Source organism: Zonotrichia albicollis, chromosome 1 (genome assembly GCF_047830755.1).
Source record: "Zonotrichia albicollis isolate bZonAlb1 chromosome 1, bZonAlb1.hap1, whole genome shotgun sequence".
Lineage (NCBI taxonomy): Eukaryota > Metazoa > Chordata > Aves > Passeriformes > Passerellidae > Zonotrichia > Zonotrichia albicollis.
In genome coordinates this window covers 6,436,515-6,449,645 of record NC_133819.1, presented here as the reverse complement: position 1 = coordinate 6,449,645, position 13,131 = coordinate 6,436,515, and the positions used below count along the sequence as shown (strand labels likewise).

At 41.3% G+C, this 13,131-nt stretch overlaps 1 protein-coding gene across 3 annotated transcripts in view; it reads left to right on the top strand.

The window, feature by feature from the left end:
- The window catches only part of PRKAG2 (protein kinase AMP-activated non-catalytic subunit gamma 2), a 223,118-nt gene that overhangs the window by 61,808 nt on the left and 148,179 nt on the right, over positions 1 to 13,131 (top strand). For all 3 annotated transcript variants that reach the window (XM_005480431.4, XM_026796612.2, XM_005480432.3), the window contains one exon: positions 6,573 to 6,644. In XM_005480431.4, coding sequence (XP_005480488.1) covers positions 6,573 to 6,644 — 72 coding nt within the window. The remainder of the gene's footprint in view (positions 1 to 6,572; positions 6,645 to 13,131) is intronic.

Genomic DNA, 13,131 nt, shown 5'->3' with positions numbered 1-13,131 from the left:
CAAGCTGGAGGACGTGTGGTGAGAACAGTGGCTTCAGTAGCTCCTTGAGTAGACCACGTCCACTTCTTGTTGCAGCTGAAAGAAATGCCTTTGAATTGCACACAGCCTGGTTTTCTTCTGCCAAGCTTTCATATGTGAGGGGTTTTTTTTCACAGAACATTGAATAATCACCTGATGGATGGGGATTTTCACACACTGAGATCTGGGTTAGATTTCAGTCAGCCATTACTCCCTAACCTCTTAGATAGTGCCTCTTTGGGACTGAATATTTTCCATTTGTTCCAGGCATGTCATTTAGAGAGACTTACCTTCTGTTATTTCAAGTCTGGTGCTGTGTCCACCTTGAAGTGCACACAGCTGGTCCTGCACAGTCACACAATAATCCCTGGGCTGTGCTGCCTCTGGAATCTTCATACTGTGGACACAATCATAGAATCATTAAGGGGGGAAAAGGCCACTAAGATCAAAAAGTTCACTGCAAACCTGCCATCTTCATAATTTCTTCTTGTTCTCTTGCTTGTTTTGGGAGGAGAGACCAACCCCCTCCTGGCTATAACCTCCTTTCAGGAGTTGTGGAGGGTGATAAGGTGTCCTAAGCCTCTTTTTCTCCAGGCTAAACTTCCCCATCTCCCTCAGCTGCTCCTTACAGGACTTGTATTCTAGACCCTTCACCATCCTCTTGCCCTTTTCTGGACACTCCCCAGCCCCTCCCCAGCCCCTCAATATCTGTCTTGTAGTGAGGGGCTCAGAACTGAGCACAGGATTCAAGGTACAGCCTCGCCAATCAAGTCTCTATATCTTATTTCTATCCTCTCAAACTCTCCAGATCTACACATATGGGGTTTTTTGTTTTGGTTTTTTGGGGTTTTTTTTTGTTTTTTGGTTTTTTTTGGTTTTGTTTTTTTTTTTAGTACAAATAGCCTTAAAAGTAATAGCAAACAGATAAATTGTAATAGCCTTGTGCAGTACAAAGCTGCCTTGCACAAATCCAACCAGCTTTGTACATCTGTTCCTGCCCACTCCCATTGAGTCATACTGAGACTTAGTCACCAGCATCCTCAGTCTCACAGTGCAACTTATATATTTCTCTCCAAAACACATGCTACAGTCTAGATGGCATGGGGGAGTGAGAAAAGTAAAGCAATGAGCAACCTACTCCTAAAGGAATAAAGGAATGTAGCAAGTCTTATTATACTTTACTATAGCTGGTACATCAAAACAACAATAACAAAAGGACAGAAATGCCTGGGTATGTCAGTTTTGAGTCTTTCCTTGTGCAATAATGGGCTGATTTGTTATAAATCCCCAAAGGCTTCTAGATAGGATTGTTCTCAGAAAAAGAGAATTTTCTATTCAAGCAGAGCTACCAAGCTATGCCCTCTATTCCACAGAGATCAGACTGTGGATTCTGCTCACAGGCTATTAGCATATACAGCATATTTGCTGTTCAGAGTTTTACATAGGCTTGTAATAGGTACAAATTCAAGGTTGATCTAAAAAAATCTGCTGGTGTGCAGAATGCAATGAAAGAAACTGTTCACAGCTGATCTTAATAAATATCCTGACCTTCTTTGTCCTTGCTAAGGTACTTGAAGTGCTCAAAGCTCAGTAATATCAGCAGAGAGGAGATTTTGTTAAGGTGTGATGCTGAGGAGTGCAGCTTTTATCAATCTTTTGTGAGATCAGAGCTCTTGTCAACACACAGCTTAATTCCACTGTATGTTGTTTTCTTTGTTTATTTTATTAAAGGAGCTGTCTCCCCATATTGAAAACTGCCTTAGTAAAGTGTCACCTTCTGCTTGAGTTATGTTGTAAAAAGAAACTGTAATGTCTGGCAGGCATTTCACATCCTTAAATTTGGTGCAATCCTAGCACATATATAGAACTCAGTGAGGCAGAAAAATAATGCCTCAGAGGTGACACCATCCCTAGTCAGGACTGCGTGATGCTACCCACACCACGACTCTGAATTTGTTAACAGCTGAGGAACCCAGACTTTCAGCAGAGCTTGGTTATGGGGCTGCCATGAAGCTCTTCTGACCTGTGTCACCTCTGAAATGTGGCCAAGGAGTTGACCATGCTCATGGGGACCCACCACTGTGGGCACAGATTTTACCAGATTTTACACCCCTTTGCTGCTCACAGTCATTCCTCATGTTTCAATAGACAATTGCAAAAGATGCCAGCAGGGAGTTGTTTGTGAAAAACACTTTTGATACCCAGCCCTGAAATTCTGGGCCACTGTCAAGTGGGGCCATGAAAAGGTCCAAAATACATTGGAAATTGGTCTCTGGCCTGTCAGCCCCAGCCCTTGCTGGCTCTTTGGCTTCAGCCCTTGCAGAGAAGCTTTATCAGCCTGGCTGCCAAAGTAGCCTTGAAGCTAAACAATAATAAAACAAGAATCCTGTTTATTCTGTGTTGTTTACTGGATTCAAGGCTTTAGTGGTGTGTTATTTAAGTATGCAGCCTCTGCAGCAGAATCGCTGGAAGCCCATTTCTTACACCAAGGTCTCCAACTGCAGCAACCTCCAGACCAGTGTGTCTGGGCAAGCTTTTTTGGCAGGAACTCTCCCCAGCAAGGAAAGAAATAGTGAAACTGGCTGGAAAAGGTGAAAAATGGTTTGGCTAACCAGATCTTGCTCCTATGTATGCCAGCCAAAACTCTAATGTAGTTTTCTTTCCTATTCTCCAAACCAATTCTGAAAAAAGTTTCTTTGTTTACCCAGGATAACAAAGAACGTTAATTTTATTCTTACTTCTTTTCACATAATCCCAAATATTCTGATATAAGAGATGTCAGAGGAAAAGGGGCTGGAATTTAGAAGGATCATCCTCTAGATGTAGGGGTAATCCAAGTCAGAATCGTGCTAGAGTTAGTCTCACCTTTGGAGGAGAAATTCGCACGGAGAATCTGTGACCTTCCAGATATCTGTTGTTAGCCCAGAGGAAATAGGGAAAGAAGTGGTAGAGAAAATGAATGTAAATGCAGCAAAATAATCCTGGCTTGCACTGTACACTCACCTGTTGGGTTTTGGGGGATTTCCCTCGCCAGGAGGGAGCCTGACTGCTGACAGGAGCACTGAGCCATGGCTCTGCTGTGTCACGGCTCTGCTGTCCTCCAGGAAAAGCTCTGCTGCCCCTGGGGCTGTGCTCCTCAGTGAATGTAACAGGAGCTGCCATGACAACCTCTGTAAATAAAAGTGGATTGAAAACCAAATAAATCTGGGGCAGCTTTGTGGCTGTAAAGTAGATCTCAAGTGGTCAAGAGGTCCTTTTTTTCTAACAGGATGTCAGGAGTGATGTCTGCCTGTCAGATGGAGCAGAGTGATGGAAGCATTGGCTAAGGAGGACAAGCATGACAGGAAAGCCAATGAAACTTCCAAACCAGGCTTTTCATACTCTTAATTCCAGGTTAGCAGCACCAGGACGTGCTTTTGCTCTGTACAGGGGTGATCACAGGCTGAGGTCTCTGCAGAAGTTGTCTGTCCAAGGATTCAGTGCAGGACTGATGGACATAGGGCTCGATGCCATTCTGCAGCCAGGGCTCTGCAGTCTGAAGGACTCTTCCTCCTAGCAGGACATCACTGTGTGCCTTTGATGGAGTTTTAAATGTCACTGCAGAGCTGTGTGGCTGTCCAGGGAGCTGTTTCCAAGTGGAGCAAAGCAGAGCTGGAGAGCAGCAAAGCTGTCTAAGAACAGCTCCAGTCCCCAGTCCCTGGCAGAGCGAGCCTCCTGTATGTATCTGTTGGCATCAGATCAGAGAGTCACAACTGTGACAAGGGCAGGGGCTGCACCATTGCTCTGTCAAGAGTTCTGTGATATTTTGCAACACTTTTGGAGCAGTTTGGTTTTTTGTTTCTGTTTGGTGGTTTTTTTAAGAGTTACTGTATCATCAACTACATCATCACATGTGTTTCTGGTTAAAGAGGAACACAAGAAAGAAATTGTTATTTATCTGTAGTCTGCAGAAATATTCATGAAGGGGAAATAGCCACCTAACGTTTCCTTGCTTAACCAACAGATTGGAATTGAGAGAGCAGCATTTGTAGCCTGTTATTTAATATGTGTATTTTTTCCCTTCTGTGAATGGATGCCTTCATATATAAAATCCCATGAAAGACTGAAAAATTGTTAGGTAGCAGTTACAATTACAGACTTTTTCACAGGACTAAAAGTACAATTATTACCCTTTTTGAGATGTTCAGCAGTGCTGTATTAACAAAATAAAAAGGTCTCATACTGCCCAGAGGGCTCCAGCTTCCATTATTTTGGCTTACAGGTAGAGATTTGTTGTGGATGTAAAGATAGATGAAGTCACAATACCTCCATGGTATCTGAGAGATACAAATCAGAACAGAGTCATCATCTGAGTTTCATGATACTGTTAGACTCCAGACTTTAATATATATGTGGCTTTAAATTTGGAAAAAAAAAAATTTAAATGAGAACTGAAATTTAGTTCCTAGAAAAATAGTTGTATCTCCCTACCCTCTCCAGGTTTTGAATGTTTCTGCTCAAATAAGATATTTTGCTTTCATTCCTGGCAGTTCTAGATTTCTGAACAGGTTTTTCCACCCTGATTAGTAGATATGTGTCCTCTTCAACCCAGTATCTGCCATCCAGTCTCCAGCCTTCCTAAATAGCTGCTTTCCTTCCTGGAAGTTACACCAGGGAGTAATATAGAGCTACTAATATGTGGAGCTCAAAAGAGGTTATTTTCTTGATTTATTCCATGGAAAATTACTTAGCACACATCATATTCCAGCTTCTGCCCTACTGAAGATGGGTAGAGGAAAATGTTGGTAAATCCTTTGGCTAAATTAAACACAAGGGGATATGGTTTTGTATAACTTTCATTAGGCTCTTAAATAATTTCACAGAGATTCTTCAATGAAGTCCTGCAGTAGCATGTGAAGTAATAATAATAATAATGATTATAATCTGTATATTGATGATGTTTATAAATGCCATTTATGGTGAAATAATTTTTATATGGAGTAAGTAATTTTAATCTTAATTTTAATCTCTTCCTTTGGTTTTGAGATGTTTCCTTATGTTTTATTTGCAAACAAAGATGATGTGAAATACAGATGCCCAGGCAAGAGGGAGATGTTACATAGCTGAGCTTTGTAGATCGTTCCCATTGAAGGTGCATAGATAGGGTTGGGAGCAGACAGAGTTTGTTAGGAATACATTTGTTTGGGGCCCAATGATTTGGGGCCAGTTTGGCCAAGCCTGGCTGCTGCTTTTCTTTTTTTTTTTCCCTTTTCAACTTGGCATGAATTATTCCCATGTGTTTCAGTTCCAGTAATTCAATATTTTGTTCCTTATTTTTGTTGCTTGTTATGTAACCAGCGTATTTTCAAACATTGCTAAGAATTATGCCTGAGTTATACACAATTTTTGAGCATATTTTGACTTTAGTATGATTACACAAAGCAATGTGATTAGACCTGTGGCTGCTCTGAATTCTGAAGACAAGCAAGCCCTGCAGACTTCATGGATGGTGCTAATTTTTAATTAAGCTCTGTTTGATCACAAATTAGGTTTATGTGAAATTGTTATTTATTTATATTTGGAACTCTTTTAAATGGATGCAGATGTGGTGGTTGAGAAGCACTGAATCATTGCATGGAAAGGGTGATGCCTCTCATCTGGGAGGTTCTGTTTTGGAGAGGTGTTCCTGACATTTAGAACACAATTTAAGACCCAAGTCTCAGCTCTTCAGCGCACAGTATTAGGCAATCTCATGCTTCTGGTCACAGAATTGCTCATTATGTACTTTTCTGTTCAAACAGATGCTAAACTTGACACTAACATAATTTCCTTATGCATGTAGAAAGGAGCTCTAAAAACCCTGTGGCTGGAACATGAAGTATCATAAACAGAACAGACGGCAGGAGGTGGAATATAATTGCAGTTTGTTTTTGTTAGTTAAAAATGAGCATGTGTGCTTTTCTTATGCCTTTATTGTCTTCAGTCCTGCAGAATTGGGAGCTCCCCTCCCATTTGTGCAGGTTATTTCCTCCCTGAGCACCATGTCAGTTTTCTCTGTCTTTTTTTAGAAGTCATGTATTTCTCAGAATGTTGACATGCTTTCATTCAGGTTGTGTTTATTGCCACAAATATGCTTTAAGATCATGCAACCCACTAAAGGCAAGATAGGCATTTGCTGAGCAAGTGGATGCGTTTAAACTATAATTTACTTACAATTTAAATTTATACGTTTATTATAATTTATAATAAACTATAATACCAATTTTTCTATGGGATTTCAGGACCTCCCCTTGAAAGTTTAACACAGGACTTTCGACTTTGGCTGTGCAGGTGGTTTTTGATGGTGATGTGGTGCAAGTGCTGCTGAGGGCTCCCTGTTCACTTGTGACTTATATCTGACATTTTTTCCCAGCCCAGGAGAACCAGCAGAGTCTGTGTATTGCTTGCCAGCAATTGCTGTGGGTGAAGCAGTGGGCACTCTGAAAATAGACCCGTGGGCTTCAGTCATGGGGTTCTCTGATGGAAGGAAGAAGGCATTAATAAAATACATCCCCTTTCCTTCTCTGTCCTTGCAGGATCTCAGCTCATTTGCCATGCCATTCCTGGACGGTGATGTGGAGAGCACGGACAAAAATGCTCCTCGCAAGGTAGGATTTATCCCAGCTTCCCCTTCTCTGCAGGGCTTCAATCCCTTGTGGTGCACACAATTTGTTAGGCTTAAAAAAGCCTGGGGTTTGCATATTCCCTGCCATACATTAACCTGTTGAGAGTGGGGCACTAAAGCAAACCCAGTGGCTTTTGCAGACCTTACCATGGCAGTGCCTGAGCAGTATAACCTGTGAAGGATGCAAGCTGCTGGTGGTGTTGCTGTAAACACTGCAATGTTGTGTGTAACACAGCTGTAAATCAGTGAGGTGATGTTGCATAGCTGTATTCTCAGGAATATCTTTACCTTAGAGATCTGAGGTGTTGCTGCAGAAATATACACTGCTCAAGGAGGGATCTGTGGCTGTTGGAAGGTTTTCCTGGAATTGCCTCCTGCTGGCTGCTCTCTCTCTATGGGGGTTTTAATTATTCACTGTCCTTGACCTCTCTGTCCTTGGCACTGGAAAAATGAATTGCCTTCATTTGCTGTAGCCATAGTGGTAGAGCCTTCCTATGAACAGAATAGAAAATTTCCTCCTCAGTGTGGGATTAACTCAAGGTTATCCTTCTGGAGGCATTGATTTGTTTTTCTGATGCTGTTAAATTAAGCCAGTGTAGTCACAGAGCTGGCCTGCTTTAAAAAGGATCAGGGCAGCACATTCAATGGATGACATTGGGGATGTGCCTGTGCAATCTTAAGAGCAATAAAAATGGTGGAATCTGTCATCTTCAGGTCCTGGCCTCCTCATTTTCACAAGGCACTGAAGTACAAGCTGGTCTGCTAAATGGAAGCCTCCTACCAGCCACGTTCTGGGCTTGGCAAAGAGGCATTCTCCTCCAATCCACAGGCACCCCCAAAAGCTGATCTTCAGCTACTCCTCAGACTAGTTTCACTGGTCACAGTATTTACAAGGCTGTGGACCTCCATGACCATTAAACCTGCTACAAGCCATGTGGCAGAGTCTGTAGGGCAGACAACATAATAAACACTCCTTAGTGAGGCTGATCTGCATCTAGCACAATAATAACTTAGCTCTGTTGACAGCATGAGTTTCCATTCCTTTGCAATTCACAGCTAAGGACAGATGTTTTAAGAATTTCTGCAATTCATCAGCAATTGAATAAGTTTATAACCCTTTCCTTGTTCTTTTCTGTGTTGGACCTTTTAGACTGAGGTAGGGGATGCTGATGCTGGGGGACCCTTGTAGATGCCAGGGAAGCTAAAATATACAGTGCTACCAAAAGGTGCCTGTTTGGAGGGTTTGAATAAAGGGAACAATGTGATGTTTTTGGAAGGGATAGTCATGCTGGAAGAAGGCAGAGGTTTATGGCTAAAACTTGATTTTTCCATTTATTACCTTCTTTCCACAAAGAAAGGTGAGAAAGATGCATGAATCTCAGTCATGAGGAAATAATGTGCCAAGGCTCATTGGCCTGGTGTGCAGAATTGCATGAAATCATTTAATGACTTCCACTCTACTGTTCCTAAATCCTGTCATTTTCTTCCAACTGGTCTCAGGACTATTTTTTTACAAAAGCACAAATTGCGGTTGGGAAAGACCTCTGAGATTATTGAGCCCAGCCTTAGATCACCACCTGGCCTTTGGTGAGTTCCTGTCTTGGGAGAACTGGAAGGACATTTCAATAGTTGCCTCTTTTTTTGTAGCATTGCTAAATGCTGGGGCAAGTTCTGCTTATGGAAGTGCAACTGACTTCAATAACCACAGAGCTGGGGCTTAATCTCTGAAGTTCTTTTTCTAACTGACCTTTTTGACTGAGTGTGTAAGACCTAGTGTTTTTTACTATTATACTTGAGCTCTGTTCAACACATGCAACAAAATGGTAAGAAGGGAGCTGGCAGTGCCCCACTTCTGATAAAGAAAGAGAGATAAAATTTTAAAGTCCATTGCTACACAATGGATTGGCATCCAATATGTCATTTTCCTCAATGAGAAGGATGGGATTTTTGCTGGTAGTGAATGAGGAGTAGCATCACACTCTGATGGTGTTCACAGGGGTTCCTGGATGAGGGAAGAGACAAGGATCTGACTCCATGTTTCAGAAGGCTGATTTATTATTTTATGATATATTAAAACGATTATGATACATTAAAACGATACTAAAATAATAGAAGGAAAGGTTTCATCAGAGGGCTAGCTAAGCTAAGAATAGAAAGGAATGAATACAAAGGTTTGTGGCTTGGACAGAGAGCCTGAACCAGCTGGGCTGTGATTGGCCATTAATTAGAAACAACCACATGAGACCAATCACAGATGCACCTGTTGCATTCCACAGCAGCAGATAATCAGTGTTTACATTTTGTTCCTGAGGCCTCTCAGCTTCTCAGGAGGATAAATCCTAAGGAAAGGATTTTTAATAAAAAAGATGTCTGCGACATTACACTGCTAATTTATTTAATTCTAACTAAAACATTGCCAGTCCCTACTGCTGATACATAAAAAATGTCCCCAAGTTACTCTTCAAGGAGGAAGGTTTTTCTTAGTTCAAGTTTGAAACCACTGCATGGTGTGTCACTTTTGTCTATTAAAAGTCAGTATTTCATCGGTAGTTTGGCTTTTTCCATTCACTCATCATGCTGGAGACAGGCAATTCATCAGAGATGTCTCTCTTCCTGCACTTAACTTTTCTGTCACCTGGGCTATAGATCAAGAGTAGTTCACAACCCATTTTTCCAATCTGCCATTAATTTAATTCTCTGTTCTTTTTGAAGGGCTTTTAGAAACTGAATTAACGTTTTTCACAGAAACTCTCAGCAGTTTACCATGCAAGTGTCTCTCAATCATTATCCTGTGACAACAATCTTCATTACACAGCTAGGAAATTCAAGTCTAGAATTATTTGTTCAGCTTCACATAGAAAATTTTTTGGCAGCAGTGGTAAAGTGACACACATTTCCTGAAGTTCAGCCTTAATCACTTCTCATTAATATGTCTACTATTATAAATGATGTATTCTTCTTTCCTTTATGACTAATGGCAGGAAGAGGATAGGGCTAGTTTTCACTCTCTTGTTTTGAAGATGGAGAATATAATACTGTGAAGGAAGGAGAAATGTTTGGCCTGGTGTGGTGGAGAAAGGTGCCTGGGACAGATATTTTTGTCCTTCTTATTGCCAGAAAAATTCCTTAACATTTGTGTGGATGGCTTTGTCTAAAGCAACTGGTATTGCCATGCCCCATTTCTGGGGCTCTCCAGAAATGGCTTAAATCCTTCCTGCACAGAGGATCATTAAAGACAGAAATATGGACAAGGACAACTGGGAGCTGAAAAGCAATCAGAGTTACTGCATTTCCTCAGCCTGGGAAAAGACAGTGGAAGAGGGGAAGTTTAGAGACCTGGAAAATGATGAGTGATTGGGGAATCATTCAGAAAATAGTTCTGGTACAGTGTGGCAGGGCAGCAGTCAGGGATGAGTGCCCCTCTGCACCCAAATGGCTCTTTCAATTTTAGAGGTCTTCACACCTTGAATGTTTATAGATCTTTCATCTCAAATGGAGGTTAAGGTGTGGAGATTGCAGGAAACTGACAGCCATTACTTTTAGCTTAAAGCCCAGGGTTGTGAATGATCAAAAAGAAAAAAAATGACACAGGAAACTTTTGTATGAGGACTCAGCTAGCAAATTATAGATGGAGGAGGGAGGAGGTGGGAGAAAAGATGTTTGAAGAATAATATTGATCCATTTCTTTATGGCAATAATGGAATTGTCACAAAAATATAGACAAAAGCTTTGAAAATAAGTGTGCATTAAAATTCGTTTATCTGTGTGAGGACAAAGCTGGGGAGATGTTTATCTTAGATTACAAAGGTGGCTCTATCCTATTAATAGCTTAAGTATCTTTAAAGCACAAGCTGTTAAAGTAAGATATTTTAAAATTAAATCCAAACAACCCTGATGAAACACTCTTGAATGAAGTGGCAGAGCTTTCTCTGCCAAGTGTTGATTGTGAATAAATCATGGAGCAGAGATGAAGTTTCAAAAGACTGCAAAAAAGGCAATTACTGTGTTAATATTTATGATGTTTGCAATTAGGATAATGTACAGGTTTGTCAAACATTAGTCCTGAGCAAAACAGTGAAATAGCTAATGTTGGCTAGTTAATGATGCTGTTATAATAGACTCATTTGGATTGAAATTAATTGTAAATGGCTCTTATTGAACAAATGTGGGGGTTTAAATGAGCTATAAATTGGTCTGAGAAATGTCATAGCGTTGGTGTCATGTATATAAAAAAGTAGCACAAGTCATTTTTATTTAAGAAACTGGAATGAGACTGAATAAACATGGAGCCTGGTAAATGAATAAAAACCTGGCTGCTAAAATAAATGGAGACTCACCAGTGGAAAGTTTTGTTTCTAGGCAGACAAAACATTCTGCTGCTGTACTATATCATACCTTATCAGTGTTTTGAAGGATAGACAGACTCATTACTGGTACAATTTGTGGTTCACAGAAAAATGAGAGGGGAGAGCGGGGTAAATTCTGAGCAAGAGACTTTAATGCAGAATGACATGAGTCACTTAAAACACATTTTGCAAACAAACAGCCCACCTCCATTTGGCCAACTTGTGATCAGTTACATCTAGGAGCATCTAATGCAGACTTTTTGGGAAGTCTTTCACAAAGCCTGAGTTAGATTTTGAGAATAGCTGTAGGTAATCAGCTGTTTGTGGATTCTGGATGTGACTCAGTGGTTAAAGGATTAGTTTGGGTTCAGTGAACAAATGTACAATGTGCAAATGAAGGAATAGAGTAAAAGTAGAGGTTTGTTTTGACGGTGCGGCACTAACTCACTGTTCTGCTATCAGCAATGCAGGGAAATGTTGGTGAACTAGAATCAGACTATTGCAGGAGTGACTCCAACATTGAAGGATTCCAAGGAGTGTTTTGTCCTGCTATGGTCCCAGAATTCTTTTTGTTTTGTTCAGTGACTCATGGGAATGGCACGAGCAACTCCTGGATAACAGAGAGGAAGAAAAAAAATTCAACCCCTCCTTCCTCATTCACTGGCAAACAAATCTCCTTTGGATTTACTTTTAATTGTCCATTTTTATGAGCAGTGAAGATGGGGAGAAAGTCCTGGATAGTGCCACAGCGTTGGCATAGGGCACCTGCAGGGAATGCAGGGAACTTCAGGGCAAGGGCACGTGCAACAACCACTGCACTGTGATGTGCACAGCTCCTCCCCATCCTCTGCTTTGACATAAATGTACTTAGAGATTAGGAATTGGACAGGGACCAGCCCTGCTCTTCCCTTTCCTAATGCCTGCTTTCTGTCTTTGAGCAGCCCTGCTCAGTGCTGGAAACCTTCCCCTGGCCATGTGTGCAGCAGGGCAGAGCTCTCAGAGCCTGCAGAGCAGCCAGCCCCATCCCATTGTATTTTAATCTGGGAAAGTGTCACTGTGCTTTAGTTTTGGGAAGTGACATCTGTGACCCTGTAAAACACGGTGCCATCTCAATTGGTACAGCTCATGCAGAAGGAAGGGGACCAGTGGTGCTGAATGTGACACTGGGAGAGCAAGTCCTTCATTACCTTTCAGTCTAATGAAGTCAGCTCTTGTGTCTCTGTGAGCTCTTTTATTCCAGCAGAATGAGAGAATCATCCAATTAACTTTATCAAAGGCTTTTTTTGTTGGGATTCAGTGGAAGGGCAGGAAACAAGTGCAGACATCTATCTGCTGTATTGTCTCTAATTGTGTTTACTGTCCCTGTCAAGGATGGTGGGAGGTAATTCCTTTTCTGTTCTTTGCCTTTCAAAAAATTTTTAAGTGAAGAGGCATAATAAAGGTCAACTCACTGTTGTAAAATCAAACAGAACTCCATAGTGCTCCATAAATTTCCTCACTGTTCAGCGTTGAAGAAAAACAGAACAGAGCTCAGGAGCATTTTATAATTTTCACTTAAATTCAAAAGCATTTTGAAAGGCTGTTTAGATTGAGCCCATTTGTATTAGACAGAATATTTTTTTCAGCTTGTTTTGAGAAATGAAACTAAATTCACCCCAAACTGAACCAGAGGTTTTTCAGAGAGAGCATCCTCTGGGGAAGGCTTTGTGCTCAGTCAAGGAGAGCAGAGGGGATGGCTGTGAAGAGGTGCTGGGCACAGGCAGTGCCTGGATTTCCAACACTGTAGGGGGATAGAACTTAAGTGAATGAAGGTGGTATAGAATGTAATCTTACTCCCTAAAGAGTTGCATCTGAGCCAATTATTAAGTATTAGGAGCAGACCTGATGTTGACAGGTCACAGCTGTATCCAATAAGAACAGTGTTATAAAAGAGTGGATTGGTTGGTTGAAGGGAACTGGAGTCAGTTGGTTGTTGTGAGGACAAGGAAGAGTCAGTGCCTGGTGGAGCTGCCTACAAGAAACATCAAGGAGATACAAAACTCTGGCAATATGGAACCCTTGCAATGTAATATAATAGAACTCTTGCAATATAATGACAACACAACACAGCCTCTGCCTGGTCAG